At 40.6% G+C, this 18,067-nt stretch overlaps 2 protein-coding genes across 6 annotated transcripts; both read left to right on the top strand.

Annotated features, from left to right (window-relative positions):
- Positions 1-334: 334 nt before the first annotated feature.
- On the top strand, positions 335-8,035 carry LOC117965956 (transcription factor Spi-C-like). Of its 4 annotated transcripts, XM_059005057.1 has the most exons (7): positions 335-540; positions 2,382-2,585; positions 4,162-4,202; positions 4,752-4,947; positions 5,805-5,929; positions 6,641-6,788; positions 7,332-8,035. In XM_059005057.1, the coding sequence occupies exons 3-7, from the start codon at positions 4,173-4,175 to the stop codon at positions 7,643-7,645; spliced, it is 813 nt and encodes a 270-aa protein (XP_058861040.1). In that variant the 5' UTR covers positions 335-540; positions 2,382-2,585; positions 4,162-4,172; the 3' UTR covers positions 7,646-8,035. The 4 variants fall into 4 exon arrangements, with proteins under 4 accessions (XP_058861040.1, XP_058861041.1, XP_058861039.1 ...); XM_059005058.1 differs by lacking the exons at positions 335-540; positions 2,382-2,585 and adding an exon at positions 3,643-3,929; XM_059005056.1 differs by lacking the exons at positions 335-540; positions 2,382-2,585 and adding an exon at positions 3,798-3,968.
- A 1,300-nt stretch (positions 8,036-9,335) lies between these two features.
- LOC117965982 (adenosine receptor A1-like) lies at positions 9,336-18,054 on the top strand. Of its 2 annotated transcripts, none has more exons than XM_059004897.1 (2): positions 9,336-9,405; positions 12,628-18,054. In XM_059004897.1, exons 1-2 carry the CDS (start codon positions 9,398-9,400, stop codon positions 13,307-13,309), a joined length of 690 nt encoding a protein of 229 aa, XP_058860880.1. In that variant the 5' UTR covers positions 9,336-9,397; the 3' UTR covers positions 13,310-18,054. The 2 variants fall into 2 exon arrangements, with proteins under 2 accessions (XP_058860880.1, XP_034767080.2); XM_034911189.2 differs by lacking the exon at positions 9,336-9,405 and adding an exon at positions 10,906-11,903.
- Positions 18,055-18,067: the final 13 nt, after the last annotated feature.

Genomic DNA, 18,067 nt, shown 5'->3' with positions numbered 1-18,067 from the left:
AACTGCGGCTCTCCACGACAGTGATTGAAAGAGGGGACACTGTTTTGTTTTGTTTTCGTTCACGGTTCATTTATTGTACCCCACACTCACTTTGTAAAATAAGAACAAAATATATATGGAAAATGTTCATATGAATTGTCACGAGCAACGCTGGCGTGTTATCCACACAGTATGGTCAGGGACTTCCTGTGGTGAACCTCAGGCCCGTTCTGTATGCTGGACACAGGAAAGTCTGCACAGGAAGTGAGCTCGTAATACCAGATCGGGATAACAGGGCATCTTCTGACTTAGAGGAATAACGAGCATGGGGAACAGAACGGTCAACAGCAGAACAATACAGGGCTTGTGGAAATACTGTTATGCTAATGTTTGTACCACACCTGTAAGTGATTACCTGGATCTGCACGAGCGTCTTAGAGGCTCAAACAGGCTTAGCAAATCCCTTTAAAAGTTAAAGGGGAAATCCCGGTTAAAAAAATAATAATCATAAAGGCAGCGTGGAAGTTCCAAATGGGGAAAATACCAACTGAGCTTCTGCAGGTGGGGGAAAAAAACGACACTGTAGTGAATTACAAGACATGAGGAAATTCCTTCAGGCGAAATATCCATGGTGCTCATTGGTGTTGATAAACATGATACGACAAAAAACGACACTGTGGTGAATTACAAGACATGAGGAAATTCCTTCAGGCGAAATATCCATGGTGCTCATTGGTGTTGATAAACACGATACGACAAAAAACGACGCTGTAGTGAATTACAAGACATGAGGAAATTCCTTCAGGTGAAATATCCATGGTGCTCATTGGTGTTGATAAACATGATACGACAGTCACCATATTAGCCGAGGAAATCCCTGAAATTCAAGATGCTGATTTCTGGATGCTTCGGTAGAAGTCGTAATCCAGGGAAGATAAATGAAACGCTGCAATAACGTTTCGTTTTGGCACGGTTGGTTAATGAAATAGCCTTTCTTAAATCTCAGGCTCCTGGGTTTCAACCCACGACCTGTAACAATCGCAATGCGTTGTGTAGTGTACATTTTTAAAAAAAGAGCTGAACGAAACATTGCTATAGAGAGGGTACTAAAGCTATACACAGGGGAATAGATTTGAAACCCTTGCTGTCAAATCGTGCTTGGTTTAAACTTTTATAAAACAGCTGTATAATATTTAGAGTAATTAATACACCCCTAACATTAGTAACATGGGCCCCCGATTAGCCCCTGAGGGATCCGATTCGCAATGTGGATAATATAACAAAACACGCAACAAAGACCTCTCGCAGAAACGGTTGCCTGCTTTTATTACAGTTTATTGTTTAGCACCACTGAACACTTGATAAAACAAAACAGACACGGTTGTTTCAATATGATTACAACTGACACGACTTTTTGTTTTCCTTATCAGTTTTTTTTTTTATGTAATCCGTTTTATATTGAGCGATTTACCCAGTTCCTTTTATTTTGAAACCCTTACTTTCCGCCTCACGTATGGATTGTTAATACAATGCTTTTCTTGTATTAGACCAGCCTTATCGGTCTTTGTGTGGCTGCGCGCTGTTGACACCTGTAAAGCGCTCTTCTGTTTGAGGAGAGTAAGTATTGTGGCAAAAAAAAAAAATAGTAATTGCCACTTTAATTAGTAATTGCATTGTTCCTACAATATGCCTCAATGTGAATATGGGATTGCATTGCGTCATTTAGGACTATATTCTGAAAGAATATACAGTCAGCACTCACATCTCCGACCCTGTCACATTTTGACTTCAGTGAAGGTTAAAAGAGTGTGACGCATAACTGAATCTTTCATTTTGACCTGTTCCAACCCTTGTCCGTTTTCAGGGAATACAAAAAAAGTTACAATGTCAAAACTACATAGCTGAAAGCACTGTTTTAAAATAAGTAGGCTTCTATTTAGATGTACTGTAGTTGGTTTTGTTGGTACTATATTTTCAAACAGAAGTATTTTAATTCAGAACGATAGGACTCTGAAAATATCACTTGCCAAAAGAGATGACTGGACACGTGGAGTGTAATACAGGACATTCTTTTAAATCTGGTAGGTATTGTAGCAGTATGTAAAATTACCCGTTAATGACCCAACAGCAAAATTAAATTAAAATGTTACCCATGCGCAGAACTGCATGAAAGGCAATGTGATTTAGCAAAAGATTTAAAATAAAAGAACAACGCAGTTTCCAGAATTAAAACAGTATCCAAAGTCAGTCTTCAAAATTGCAGAATATAGTGCTCGATAAGGCCCTGATGCCACAGTTCACTTGCAAACGAAAATGCACAAAAACAACTAAAGATCACAGATTTAAAAACAATACATCACAGTATCTACAACTGTTTAATGATTAACTGTTTTACATCACAGTAGATGGTCTCGTTCGCTTTGTTGCTGCATTTTCGTCTGGTGAAACTGGAGGAAGCGCTGTGTAACTGCGCAAGAAAGACACCCCGATCTGCGCATGTGAGGAAAAAGCTGGCCTGTGACGGATAATCAAATAAATTATAACATTGAAGGGATGGGCTTTGTATCAGAAAACTGGTGACGGAGTCAGAAATCGCGTGTGTGACGGTAAGTGTGTTAATTTGTTCCAGTATATAATAGAATCGATTTGTTTCTTAAGACAAGGATGGTAAAACGTGACTGACGAGTATCTGAGTGTCTCATATCCAAGTGCTAACTGTATACAAAACATACCCACCCGATTCTCAATCAAAGACACTTTAGTAGCAGTTCTGCCTCAGTAATAATGGTCTAGATCTATTTGTTATTGGTTGGACCCCTGGTTTTATCGGCTGTCCTGTCACATGCGTGACAGCAGGGGGATACCATCGCTACCCAGAGCAGTTCTGCAGTGCCCGAGAGAAATGAATCAGATCAAATCAAACGACGAAAACACAATAGCACTGCAGGGGGCACCTCACCCTGTCCGAAGGGAGCTCAGAACCGAGGTCATGAAATCTGCCTTTGAAGTATGAGCTCTTCATGAGTTGTATATGTTATAATAATAAATAATAATAAAACCTACACTTATACAACGTATTTGACCCCAAGGCACTTCCCAATAAAACCATAAAAACAACATCGCGATGGGACCCATCAAAACGCTGTACAATAAATCAAATAACGCTAAATGAAAAGTAAATGGAAATGAAACCTGTTCAGATTACAGTTTACATTGTCTGCGCTGCCCCTTCACTTGTGATACCTCTGATGGTATTTGACTCTGAATGGTTCTTATTGTAATTATTCAAATCAGTGTTTTTTTTTTGTAAGTTCAGGACTTGCTTTTCAGTTACATGCCATAATTACATGCAGCAGTGCAAGCCTCTCATGTTTGCTGAACAGTTTTTGCAGACCCTTAAAAACATTTGTTAATGCGTTACCATTGAATAAACTAGCAGAAGTGCCTCCTATATATTCAGTGACTGGAAATGACCTGGCATTATCATTACATTAAAAACTCATACATATCAGTAATATCACAGTACGGCTGCTACTAGTACATTAGCAGAACCCTACGCGATAGAAGCATTAACCCCTTTTCATGGAGCAAACAACAATAACCAAACACAATAACACGGAGGGCAGAGCCATGGAATATTACACAGTTCCCAAAGTGGAACCCGACCAGGAACTGCCCCAGGTAGCAGATAAGAAGGGGTTGTTAATCTGCTTGTCAGTTTGATTGTCTGAGAAACTTTGCATAACTTGATAAGAATCAACGCAAGATTGGACGCCTGCTTGGCAGGGAACATGAGGGGATTTTGGAAGCACGATATAAAACTGCGGTATAAACGAGCGCTCAGTGCAGGAGAAGTGAAGCCCGGTATTGGACGTAATCGCCTTGCTTCCTCTTCTACACACACAGCAGCACAGCCTGTTCGCTCTGTTTTCTAAGAACACACTGAGAGGGTGAATTCCACACTCCTTTTTATTCCTTTTTCATTCAAGGTACCTTGTCGTGTTTCATTTTGCAGATTTTAACTGTAAATTGTTGTATTATTCAAACTATTTGTTATTTATTTAGAATTGCTAATTGTATTCCTAATAATAATAATAATAATAATAATAATAATAATAATAATAATAATAATAATAATAATAATAATAATAATAATAATTGTTCATTAATCTCTTTTTTCAGATTGTTTCCAGATGTTGGCCTCCCTACAAACTGTTACTATGGTAAGTACTATATAGTACTGTAGATGTATATAGAATTTAAAGTCATTACTCGTATAATCGCTATACTTCTGTTTTATGGGGGCTAAGACAATAGTTAAAGAAGTTGCTTGATTAATGAATTCATTCATTCATTCATTAACGAATTAATTTCTACTGATTTATTTTATCACATGCATCTTCGTTTAGATTCTTCTCAAAGCGAACTTGCATAGAGAATATTTTTCCATGTCACATTTGTTTTTAAGCAAATAATAACATTAATAAATAAAAAGTCCATGCATCTGATAAGCTTAGTCACATTAATGCATGTTTGTTTGCAGGAGCTCAGTCACATTAATGCGTGCCTGTTTGCAGGAGCTCAGTCACATTAATGCATGTTTGTTTGCAGGAGCTCAGTCTCATTAATGCGTGTTTGTTTGCAGGAGCTCAGTCCCATCAATGCGTGCTTGTTTGCAGGAGCTCAGTCCCATCAATGTGTGCTTGTTTGCAGGTGTAGTATCTATCTCTCTATCTATCTATGTATATTTAACAGTGGTGTGCTTTGCACAGCTCCCCTTCTCTCCCTGCTGTGATGGCGGCACCAGCAGTGACTCAGACTCGTCCAACTCGTTTGCTGTGGCGGACATGGACCTGGATGTCATTGAAGAGTATTTAAATGAACAGAGAAGTACGAGTGCACACCTGGCTGAGGTCCAGCCTGAGCCAGGAGATTGCTGCTGGAATGAGGAAGAAACCCGGTTTATAGGTAAGAGAGGGACTTTCCAGAACGCTGCTGGAAACGCACTCCGCAGTCACAACAGGCATGCCGTTATTGAATCACACTTCATGTGTACAGTTACCATGAGCTCGCTCAGCCCGTGTATTTACAGTACACGCTGTTCCAGTCGCCTTGAAACAAACTCATTTCTGACCTGATAAAGTGAGTGTAAAGTCTACATAAAAACAAACAACTCGACAGAGACGCGACACCTCAGAGAATTATATATATATATATATATATATATATATATATATATATATATATATATATATATATATATATATATAATCAGAGAATTCAATATATCTTGTTCAAATGTATGCACAAGTAAAACCAGTTGCTGTTAAGAGAACATGGTGTTATTCTGGCTGGGATCAGCCTTTTTTTCTCTGACATGAGAATTTTGCATACCACAGTGCAGTATGAGCAATTTCTGCTAAGGTTTACAGCGACTTGATTAAAGAAAATATACAAACAACTCACATTTCTGTGCAGCTGCAAAAACAGAGATCAACGTTTTCAATGCTGCTACTCCAGACAGAGTGAAGCGTCTTACTGGGGGACTGCTGGTAAATCTGTTGCCATGTATTCAAACCAGCGTAACCCGATAAGCAAATTAAACTGATGATCACATCAGCACAGCATGCAAATCCCATGGTTCAGTCTGGGGTGTAGCCGCACTGAGACAGTGATTTACTGAATCTTTCTACATTGTATAAATTCTGCAAAGTATGCATCAAAACGTGTGTTTCGTGTATCTAGGGTATTTTTTATGTTTAAGTAAATATAGTTGTAGGCTTGTTTGCTGTTCATAAAGTTAGAGTCTGCTTTTGTTTTATTAGAGAACAGCTGGTCTGGACGGTTTCCCTACGAGTGGCATCTTTACAGCACGCTTTCAAACCCCAGCTCTGAATACTGTGGGCAAGCGCAAGCCCCTGCCTGGCACAGCACTGCCAGCGTCGAGTGGGTGAGTACAGCATATCAGTTTACCAGATTAGAAAACAAAGAGGCTTTCAAGAAGTCAGCTTTCAGTTTGTTAACTTTTAATGACGGTTAGAAAAAAATCTGCTCTTTGACGACTTCTCATCACAGCATGAATAAGTCTGACCCGAGTCTGCAGGTCTGTTGTTTAAACTCCTGATCATGAAGAGCATTTCATTGAGGGTAGTTCTGAAAGCCGACACTGAGTGCTCAACTAGTGTGCGTTTCTAACCCTTGCATGGTATACAGGTGGAAACACTTCAGGCTTTCAAGGTTTCAGCAGCACTCAGCTGTGATAAGGCATGTGATGTCATGGTCGTGTGATGTCATGGTCGTGTGACCTCATGGTCGTGTGAGGTCATGGTCGTGTGAGGTCATGGTCGTGTGAGGTCGTGGTCGTGTGATGTCGTGGTCGTGTGATGTCATGCTCGTGTGAGGTCGTGGTCGTGTGAGGTCATGGTCGTGTGATGTCGTGGTCGTGTGATGTCGTGGTCGTGTGATGTCATGCTCGTGTGAGGTCATGCTCGTGTGATGTCATGCTCGTGTGATGTACAGTTGATTAGCCTCTGTATCCATTTGCAGTAATACTTGATGCTTGCTTCACATGGTGCCCTAGTGCTGCACAGCACATTCCTCCACCCATCCCTGAATGACTCTGTATACTGAGCCCCCTAACGCCCTTCTGAACTCTCTGCAGGGCCACTGCCAGTCTGGGTATGAAGTGTGTCCAAGCAGCGATTCAGACTCCCAGTCCATGATCTCTGCATCCAATGACAATGACATCCCCACCTTGGACAGAAGAGCAAAGAAAAACCCCAGCAGTCCCCAGCTAACATCCCCCATTGGTATGCGTTCTTCTAAACCAATTGCAGGCGTGCATTTATTTGGAGATTCCTGTGTGATGTCATATGGAAAGCATTGAAGTGATGGAAGTTTACCAGGGCTGATCTGCAGTTGACCATGGCTCAGCTGTGCTTGCACTACAGTGCCATTCCATCTGATCACATCATAGCATGGGCTTTTCTTTTGTGCTTTTAATAATGTAAGGATATTTGTTTCAGCATTCAAAAATGAAATAAAAATGAATTCATGTTTAATTAATGCAATTGTCATACTAGATACAATCACTGATATGCAACTGCTGTAACAGCATTTACAAAAGTGTGTTTTTTGTGGGGTTCGTGTTTAGTCAAATCTACCGTGAGGTTCTATAAACTCCACAAGCCCACAGCAAGGTTTTAAAAATGAATCTTACTCGCATGAGCAGCATTGTCACCGGCGCCCGCTGTTTCTCCTGCAGATCTCAGCACGGGCATCGCACAAGGTCTTTGTAACTAACAGGTCTTTGTAACTAACAGGTCTTTCTGTCTCTCTTCTCAAACGCCCAGGTAAAAAGAAAGAGCGCCTCTTCCAGTTTCTCTACGAGATGCTCCAGACCCCGGAGATGCGACCCTGCGTCTGGTGGGTGCAGTCCCACAGCGGCAGGTTTCAGTTCTCCTCACAGAACAAGGAGAAACTCGCCGAGATGTGGGGGCGGAGGAAAGGCAACCGGAAGACCATGACTTACCAGAAGATGGCCCGAGCTTTGAGGAATTACTCCCGGACCGGGGAGATCTCCAAGGTGAAGAGGAAGCTCACCTACCAGTTCAGCGATTTCATTCTGAGCAGGCTACAGGGAGAGATCAAGAGAGGGAGCAAATGATAGAGAGGACTGTCAGGGAAGCACCCCTGGAAGAAAAAACCATAAATACTGAGTATTTACTAACCTTGTAACTTGCACTGTCAAACGCTAAGATCTGAAAAAACGCTTGCTTGTAAATTTAATCAGAGTTCTGATCGGGTTGAACTGTGTGTCACTTTTTTTTTTTTAAGTGAAACTGCCATTATGAAATCTAGTTTACAATCGTAGATGCTGAGAAAAGTGGAAAGTCGTCAGGCTTTGGAAATATGTCTGTAAATCTAAGGATTACCTTTATTCTTTTTTAAAAGTTAAAACTACTTTATAAGTAGCCATAATGTTCATGTTGGAACACCTGCCTGACTTGTTTACGTTTATTATCATTTTTTTGGAATAAAATATTCTTGTAATATACACCGGTTGTATATTTTGTATGACTTTTTTTCTCATAAGTACTTTTGCTTGAGAACAGAAAAATGCTGTAGTAACTATGCACAATAACATTATAAGTATGTGTAAATGCACATGTCTGTACTATAACTGCCATGTAAACACGCAGTAATTAGAGACTCTTGATATAAAGCGTTACCCAGTTATCCTGGCATTGACATTTTAAAGGAGTAAATCTGGTTGTCGATTGTATGTAGCCGCGTGTGAACGATCCCTACAGTACCGTGCCAGCAGGAATGTTTTGCCAGCCTGGCACTGTGTAAGGCAGGCGCGCTCCTGTTTAATCTCGTACACCTTTGTGTGCAGAACCTTGAACAGCTTTTACTGGGAGCAGCAGCGATTGCATTGTAAGTGTAGTGAGCAGGATTCGCACTGCAGCAGGTCTCAGGTGTAACATCTGGCAGCGGTTAGCTTTTACATGAGTGAATTATCATCAGCTAGACAAACAGAGGCAGCAGACCAAGGTACCTTATCAGCTACTTATTAGGATCGTAAAGGGAGTTTTGTAATGTTAATGTTTTACTGAGTTTTAGTTATATATATATATATATATATATATATATATATATATATATATATATATATAGTTCGCCAGTTCGCGCCCAGCCTTCTCGTGTTTATAAGTGCATGGTTATTTTACTGAAACCTGCCTGTAATTATTTTTTGTAGCCACAAGGTGTCATAAGAGATGCACAGACTGAAAGCAGCGCTATAGTTTGCTTACCATTCAGTGCTTCGTATAGTTTATTTTTATTATTATTATTATTATTATTATTATTATTATTATTATTATTATTATTATTATTATTATTATTATTATCGTAACAAACACACAGGGTTCTCCTGGAAAATATAACTTTCAAATATTTCCTTAACATAAACGACTTTGTTGATCTAAATATAAGACCAATAATATTACTATTTTAATTAACGTTAATAAGCAAAATTCAAGCCAAAAACAAAACAAAACAAAACAAAAAACACAATCTTCAACTCCTGTTTGCTTGGAGAGGAAATCAAAATACATAGCAAGTTAAAGTTCATAATGTTTTTAAAATAATAACATGAATTAATAACATATTTATAGACAGTGGAAAGCCCAGGCCGCGACCTCCGGTGGTCATTTCCGCGGTGTGTTGCCTGGGCGACCTGCTGGTCAGTGGCTGAGTGAAGCTGAAGCTGGCGGGGGCGGCGGGGCTCAGTGTGGGAGCCGTGGTCGCACCCCCGCCCCACCCAGACAAGTGCGAACACATTTTAAAATAATAAACCGAAAGCTCAGTGCTGTCCCTTCCGGCTATCTCATTAGACACGTATCAGCGTGTCAACATGCCTAAGTAAGTAAGTTTATGTTTTATAAAACTATAATGGCTGCAGATGTGCTGGAATGTAAAAGTGCGACATACCACGGTCAAAGCCTTGTTAATGTATAGTGGCATATTTAGGGTTAAAGACACGAAGGGTATTTGAATAACTTAAATACTGAAACAGAATTCAAATGTACTGCTGCAGCTGTTTGAATGGGAACGGTGGGCGGTATTTTAGTGGAATTCGTATATCTGGCTTCGTCCTTTTTCGACGGGGGCTGTCAAACACTGTAATACGTCACTCACCGTGCACAATAACGTTTATTTATATTGAACCAATTCAAGTTTGTTTTTGTTTGTTTGTTTTTATTGAAACAATGTTAAAACGACTGTGGTTACAATCTCACGTCTGAGTCACACAGCAATAAACAACATGAACTCAATACCACACAGTTGTACAAGAATGATAATACAGAACACTTTGAAAAGTGAACTTTTTATCTCCTAATGAAAGTCAGTTTGGAAGTTTCAATGAAGCTTTTTACTTGTTTAATCGTGTAACAGGGTCAGTCGTCACATTTAGACGACTTGCACTCAGGTCGTCACGGCGTCTATTTTGGAACAATTTGATAACCATCCCACATGCCCAAGAACTTTGTTTATTGTTCTTCTTATTCAAATTTTCCAAACGCAAACATAAACATGAGTCCAGTGCTTACACTCGCACACACGCAAAAACAAGTATTATTCAAATGTATCTTTCAGTTTCCCGGACAGGAAAACCCCACACACAGACCTGCATGCAAATATCAGTACGGCACTGCGGTGTCCATGAGTCGGGGTTCTTTCTCCTTACATTTTCCATGTGTTCTTTGTGTTGGTACCATTTCTACTTTCACTGAATCAATGTGCTATTTCAACATAATTCAGTGTATTCTCTGTATAAAGCGCTAACACATTAACAACGTAATCGCATTAAATATTATTGATAAAATACAAGACATCAACATTGGTTTCCAATTCATTTTCTAACAGCAACGAACAACGGTAACTGATACATGTAAATGTTAATTACCCGACACCAAAAGAAAATCATATTCAACTATGCCATAAGCGATGCCATGACACAAGAGGTATCGTGTAACGTGGTCAATGAGGCATGATGGCTGGCGAGGCCTGAGATTAGAACAGCTTGCCCTCAATGGTGGAGACTCTATTGAGCTTCACGTCCATAACTGTTAAGGGCACAATTGTGGGAGACTGATGGGGATTGGTCTCACCTGGCAAACAACGAATTCATTATTGATCAGTAATCCCCAGGAGGGATGGTGTTTAAACAGAGCCCTTTCTGCATTTTAGTGGAGAGAGCACCAGCACAAGGGTGGGATACTGGTAGCATGGCAATGGTAAAACAGGGGATTTCAAAATGTTTTTTCTGTTTTGTTTATGCTGGGCTGTAGGGTTGAGCTCTCCCCAGGGTAACCCGTACCCCAGTTTAGTTAGTGCATTCCAAGCCTAGGCTTTGTTTTGTGCCTTTTGTTTTGTAGTGCTTGCCAGCACTATCTCCTCATTATTTTGACACACAGCCTTGTGTTGAGTCCAGTGATAAGAAAGATTAAAGAAGGGGTTACTCTTTCTCTAAGCTTTGGCTTCTCACACGACCCTACAGGAAAAGATGACTCCCCCAAGCAGTTAGCTCCTCCCACAAAGCAGGTGACACTCAGTTATTAGCTCCACCCACTAAAAAAGCAACACTCAGTTAAATGTAAATATAAAGGTCTTGTCAGATAGCTAACTGAGCTGCCAGAGACAGACAGCAGATGAGACAAAAGCACTGCCTGGATTACACTTGAGAGAAACACTGTAAAAGAATCCATTTCATCACGGCAACATCAAAATACCGTGGAATGAATGACATGGAAGATTTTTATTTTTTTCAAACAACACTGGCTTTTTATGCCCAGCTAATGAGAGCTCAAAACATGATTTTAAGGAAGGTGATTGGTTGTCAAGTTATAGAATATGATTCACTGTAATTGCGTTTTGATTTCCAAAACAAAACAACAACAAAAAAACAGTCAACAAGATTTGTCTGCGCCTTGCATTTAACAGTGAGGCTTTGTATGAAAACCACACAGAACTGAACACGTTTGCATTGAAGGCAGGAGAAGCTTCCTCCTCATTCAAGTCCTCAGCATGGCACTTGAAGACGATATTGTGTATATCGTGGTTGAGGTGGTCATCGCGCTCGTGTCCTGCCTGGGAAACCTGCTGGTCATTGGGGCAGTGAGGCTCAACCACTCCCTGAGAGAGCCCACCTTCTTGTTCATTGTTTCCCTGGCTGTGGCAGACTTAGCCGTGGGAGCTGTGGTCATTCCTCTCGCCATCATCCTTATCGCTGGACTGGAAACACATTTCTACACCTGCCTGTTCATCTCCTGTGTCATACTGATATTAACTCAGAGCTCAATCCTGTCCCTTCTGGCTATTGCATTAGACAGGTATCTACGTGTCAAGATCCCAATTAGGTAAGTAAAGAAGTCCCTGTCCAGGGGTTGTTCATTGTATAGAACTACTGTAAAAGTCCTGGAGGAAAGTCAACGTAAATGAGCAATAAAAATCTTGCTGGCAGAAACCAAATAAATGGCAATATATCAAAATGTAATATAATGCATTTTGGAAAATACACATGCATTTGACAATATACAGTATGCTGCAAAATATATTCAAATATATAAATAAATATAACAAGAAAGGTCATTTGTGCACTACAATGCTTGATATTGACGAGGTGCTGACCAGTATAAGGTAATTACATGTAATGAAAGTAGAGTCTCTACGGCAATGCAAAAGTTCAAAATTCTTTCAGGAAAACTTTCAGTTGAGATGGCTTACCAAAAGAGTTTCAGTAGAGACTTTCATGGTCACACTCTTGTCATCTTGCTTCAAAAGGATTCATTATTTAACTGTTTTATTTTCTTCCAAAAAATTAATTAAAAAACACGATTATAAAAACAAACAAAAAACCCGTTTCAACACTATCGTGTCTTCATCAGGTTTTTTTTCGTGAACCTGATGAAGACACGGTAGTGTTGAAACGCGTTGACTCTACTTTCATGACATATAAATAAATATATTATTAAATACATGTACAGTACAGAGCCTGCTGACCCTGGAAATCATTTCCTAACGGTAAGCATGTGCACACTTTCTCTCACATTTACAAGAAGTCGTTTTGTTTTGCTGCTGCAGGTACAAGACCATTGTTACCCAGCGGCGTGCCTGGGCAGTAGTTGCAGCCTGCTGGCTGCTCTCCACAGTGCTGGGCATCATCCCCATGTTCGGGTGGAATAACAAAGCAAGCCTTGGGAACGAGACGATGAACTCCAGCTGCATGAACTGCACGTTCATATCCGTCATTAGCATGACCTACATGGTCTACCTGAACTTCTTCGGCTGGGTGTTGGTCCCCCTGCTGATGATGATTTGTTTGTACGTGGAAATATTTTACAGGATCAGAAAACAGCTGAACCAGAACACGGCCAACTCCACAGAATCCACAAGATATTACAGGAAGGAACAGAAACTGGCGAGGTCCCTGGCTGTGGTCTTGTTCTTGTTTGCTGTGTGTTGGCTTCCTCTGCACATCATCAACAGTGTTCAGTTCTTCAGCCCTCAGACTGAAGTCCCTCAGATCGCCATCTATAGTGGCATTCTCTTGACTCACGCTAACTCTGCAGCTAACCCCATCGTGTATGCTTTCAGGATAAAGAAATTCAGAGACGCGTACACTCAGCTCTGGAATAAATACTTTCACTGGAAAGAGCCCGGATTGCCCGGCTCCACTACAGTGGAACACAACAGTGATGCCCAAGTCACTCACAGCACAGTGGAGAGATCGAAGCCGATCTCAGCTGGCAGTGTTTACCAATGAGAGTTCAGCTGATTTACAGTACATTCGAACTGAAGAGCAGCCCCCCTGAACTCAGGAGAAAGCACGTCAAACCAGCTGCATACTCTTTAAGGCACAAATTCTGCCGTCTTATGCAATTTACTAAATGCATGTGAAATAACTTCATCTTATATATGAGCTTCCTTAACTCCCCCCCAAATAAATATAGGATGTATTGATCAGATATTAATTGTACCAAAACATGTATCTTACCAATTTTGCTAAATGATTTTAATCTAAACTTAAATCCAGCCTCTGAAGGTCTGTGGTTGCAGTAAACAAGTTAATAGATGCAGTGTGTGTGTGTGTGTGTGTGTGTGTGTGTGTGTATTGAGAGATAGATATAGATGTAGATATGTGTGGGTGTGAAAACATATTTCCATGTAAATTCATACAGTAAATATGTATGTATATATTTCAGAATGTATCATTTATACTGTATATAACAGAGCCCACCAATACTTTTGCGGTATATTTCATATGTGTTTATTTATTATTTTGTTCATAATGGTTGTATCACAGTGGTTGCAATGACTTCTCTCTGTTTGGGACGCCCTTTTTCAGTGGGATTTGACAGATTTTCCAATCTGAGAAGTTTTTAACTCAAATTTCAAATCATAATATCTATTTTTTTAAATATAATCTATACCCCGTGGAGCAGTTGAAGCAGCATTCGTGTTATCTGGGGAGTGGGTGGAACCTGCCAAAGGCAAAACTGATTAATTGAAATGTATTCATTTCCGCAGCCTAGCTCTTCTGAATTTCACAATGCAAGCACTGCAAGCAGAGTTGCATACATTTGCTAAATCTTTGACTATCTGGCCCCTAGTTTGCTGTTTCTTGCTGTACCTAATATGAAGTCAGTGACCCGTCTCTGAGGAAGAAGCAATCTCTTAAACTGCCGACTTGCAGTTTCATACTCCCATTTCGGCCTCAGCTGTGTTTCCGTTTCTTAGTCTGAATACTTCCAGTTCCTTAGAAAACTTTCAGTTTCCAGTTTGGCAGCTTCTAGTTATTGGTAGATTCAGTTGTTTGCTTTATATAGAGCCCTGTCTTTCCTATGTGCTAACTGTATGGTGTGGTTTGGTCTTAAAGGCCTAATCCAATATTTTAATGCTTTTCAGCTCTGGAGGCCCGGATTTGCACCAGCGCTTCCTTGTAGTCTTGCTGTTTTCATCGTTGCTGTCCGCTCTGCAGATCTCCCTCTTCTTTCTGATGCTTTGCTTAATGGATCGATTGAAATCATTCTTGTTTAGTCTGGCCTTCTTGGTCTTTAGGATGAAGAGCTCTTGCTTTTCCAGCATGATGTCTCTGAACTTTGCCCTTCCACTTTCTACAGATACTCCTTGACCCAGCCTACAGCAATGGACAAACGTTTTGCATCACCTACAACATCAGGATTGAGACCTAATTAATCTATCTATCTATCTATGAATATAATTTGGATCTTTTATTTAACATCACATAATCAAAGAAGCTGCAAAGTGATCTTGCAGAAGTCTACTGGAAGTGTTTCATGTTAGATTTTGAAATGTGACATTTTTGAATTTGTGTCAGTTGTTTGTTAAACTATGTTAGCGTCACGTTATGCAGCTGGTTTAATCCGCCTTTATGAAGTGAAATGAGTTCATTCTATATAGAGGGTGCTGTGAATCTTCGACCCTAGCTGTGTGTTGTGCGCACTTTGTCTCCAACGCTGGCCTTCCAGACATTGGAACATTCCCAACTTGCAGCTCAGCTGCAGGTGCTGGAATTGTCAGCAGCCCTGCTTGCCTAGAGCCAGTGCACCTTCATGAGCACGAAATTCAAGGTCGTTTTAAACAGGTGAGCTGGGTGCATTGTGAGCAGCCCTGCTTGCCTAGAGCCAGTGCACCTTCATGAGCACGAAATTCAAGGTCGTTTTAAATAGATGAGCTGGGTGCATTGTGAGCAGCCCTGCTTGCCTAGAGCCAGTGCACCTTCATGAGCACGAAATTCAAGGTCGTTTTAAACAAGTGAGCTGGGTGCATTGTGAGCAGCCCTGCTTGCCTAGAGCCAGTGCACCTTCATGAGCACGAAATTCAAGGTCGTTTTAAACAGGTGAGCTGGGTGCATTGTGACTCTGTTGTGGCTGTGACTAAAGCATGATGTTTTTTTCAGTTTCCTCTATTTCTCGTATGTCTCTATTTTTAGTCGATATGTGTTGCCTTGTATGGTCTTGAATCCTGTGCATATGACCCTTGTGCAGCTTTACATCTCAACCATGAAGTGCTGTATATACTGGCTCTGAACAAGTCAAGGTCTATGATGAATCCGTATCTTTGCCAAACCATTGCCAGTGCAGTGCATTTATAACCATGTACTGTGGTATCCAATGCTAAAAAGATATTTAGCAATGCTTAGTAATAATAACGCAGTGAGAGGAAGGGTATCCCAGAAAACCTGATTTACTGTGGTAAAGAAATAGGAATGGCATTGTATAAGCTTGGGGATGGGGGACTGTGGAATTCAATGCAAACTCTATTGTGGCAGACATGTATACAGTTCAACTGCCCTGGACTGGACGCTGGCAGCAATTCTTTATTATATCATGGCACGGCAGTGGATGTCTGTATTCCTTCACTCGCGATGCTACAGTATGTATTGCTCTTCTGTTTCGGTCACTAAGGCTTGGTCATTCTCTGTAAATGTAACTCGATTCAGGACCTGCTGCTTTCCTGCACCTTGCTTTAAAAGCCTTGTATGGTTTTACAAGAGCCCACTATAACCTCTGTCAGCTAGCTGGATAGCTTGATATCTTGGTCTTTGCAACACATTACCAACACTGATAGGGCACAGGAAGTTTATTCAGAACTGATAGCATCATCCTGTACGTGCATTTTCTGCAACTGTGCACCATTAAACCTGCTGTGCCTTCCAAATCATGTTCCTGTATAATGTTAACAAATATGTATGTGTATGTATTTGTGGTTAATGTATATGCATGTATTTGTGGTTAATGTAGAGGTTGTGTGCACAGGATGACTGTATTCAGTTTGCCTCTGAATGGCCCTTTTGATTCAAACAAGGAACAGAAAGGAGTTGAAAACCCCTCTTGGCATGTTTTCAAGCCCATATTAACTTGTTCAGCTCTGGTTTCTGCATTTAACAACAACTGTGTGCTTTGAAACAGCCGAACAAAAGCTGAGGTCAAAGGTACAAACAGAATGGAGTTTCAGATCAAGCAAACACCGCATGATAAGGAAAACACCCCAAACCTACAGCTGGTACCGTAATGGAAAAAAGTGTGTTGTACTGCAATACCCCTGAAAGCACACGCGCACTTCTGACACGAGCAGTACTCTGGGATATCACTTGCTTTGACTTTATCAAATGCAATATCGGCAGTGATACAGGACTGTAACTTTTGACATGGTTGGCAAATTACTGCCCTGCATCCAGCCCTGACCCAAGCAGTTTAGACATGAGTAAACTGTGTAACTGTTATCAAGCACGTGTGTGCTTAGCACTAACAGTGTAAATATGCATTGCAAAAAATGTGCCGTTCTCTGCAGTTTTCTCTATGAAACCTCATCTTCTTTATGAACTTGCCTGGTAGTTTGATAGTGATTTTTTCAGCTGTTTTGTCATTTTTCACTCATTATATTTGTGTGGATCTCTCTCTCTCTCTCTCTCTCTCTCTCTCTCTCTCTCTCTCTCTCTCTCTCTCTCTCTCTCTCTCTCTCTCACACACACACAAGTATTTTCTATTCTGTTTGAACTGAGGAAGTTTCACTGGAAGTGTGGAACTCTGTAGCCCTTACTGGGAATTACAGTCCAGTCAGAAAATGTGTGCGATAGATTATTTATTGAAACATGCTGAATTACATAACAATTTGTAGTTTTGACAGATGCGACATTTTGAAAACTAACATGAAATACTGTACTTCTGTTACGGCTTCCGGTAGACTTCACTTTGTTTTGCTGGATTACATGTTAAATAAAATATCTAAATGTTCATCAGGTTATCCAAAAAAAAAAAAAAAAAACAGTGTGACGCAATCCTAAAATTGGAGCTGATGGAAAACTTTTGCCCACAGCTGTACATACCAGATATTGTACAGAGAATTACAATCCGCTCTGCCATATACAGTAGTTGCCACTAGGGGGCATATTAAGCTCACGAGAGGAAACCCGACTGGAGGGGGGCCTTCACAGCGCTTGCTGCAGAAAAAGAACGAAAGCGCTTTCAGAGTTTGTTGAAGGAAAACTTGTTTGTACAGCTGCATAGCTGCAGGTTAAATGGCGAAAGCCCTTTAATACTATTAGAGTGAATAAATAACCACCACCCGGGGGTCTGCCAGGTTGCCCTGCTCACTGCCATCTCAAGTTTAACAATGAGGTCAAGTTTAATGAACTAGTCTGATCTGAACCCTAATACCCCCTCCCTAAAATGTATCGCCCTAATTGTATGTAGTCATGTTAGTACAATTTAGTAAACTGGGCTGGGATTAAAATAATCCCCAGTGTCATCACGAGGCATAAAAACATGATCATATCAACTGATAGGAAAAGAGATTGTATTGGCTCGTTTCACAGGAAGGTTCATTTCACAACAGCAGGTCATGCTAACTGACATTCATATTGCAGTAACCATGACCAGGTCATATCAGAAGTAATGTGCTCCAGACTGTACCCAATAAGACTGTCATTTCCACCAAGGGGGTCTGCATCCTCCAATCAGAGAACAACAGCAGCTTGCTGTTGGTTCTGTTGGTGCAA

Source organism: Acipenser ruthenus, chromosome 30 (genome assembly GCF_902713425.1).
Source record: "Acipenser ruthenus chromosome 30, fAciRut3.2 maternal haplotype, whole genome shotgun sequence".
Lineage (NCBI taxonomy): Eukaryota > Metazoa > Chordata > Actinopteri > Acipenseriformes > Acipenseridae > Acipenser > Acipenser ruthenus.
Note: the sequence above shows the minus strand (reverse complement) of the source record. Positions and strands in the feature narration are given on the sequence as shown.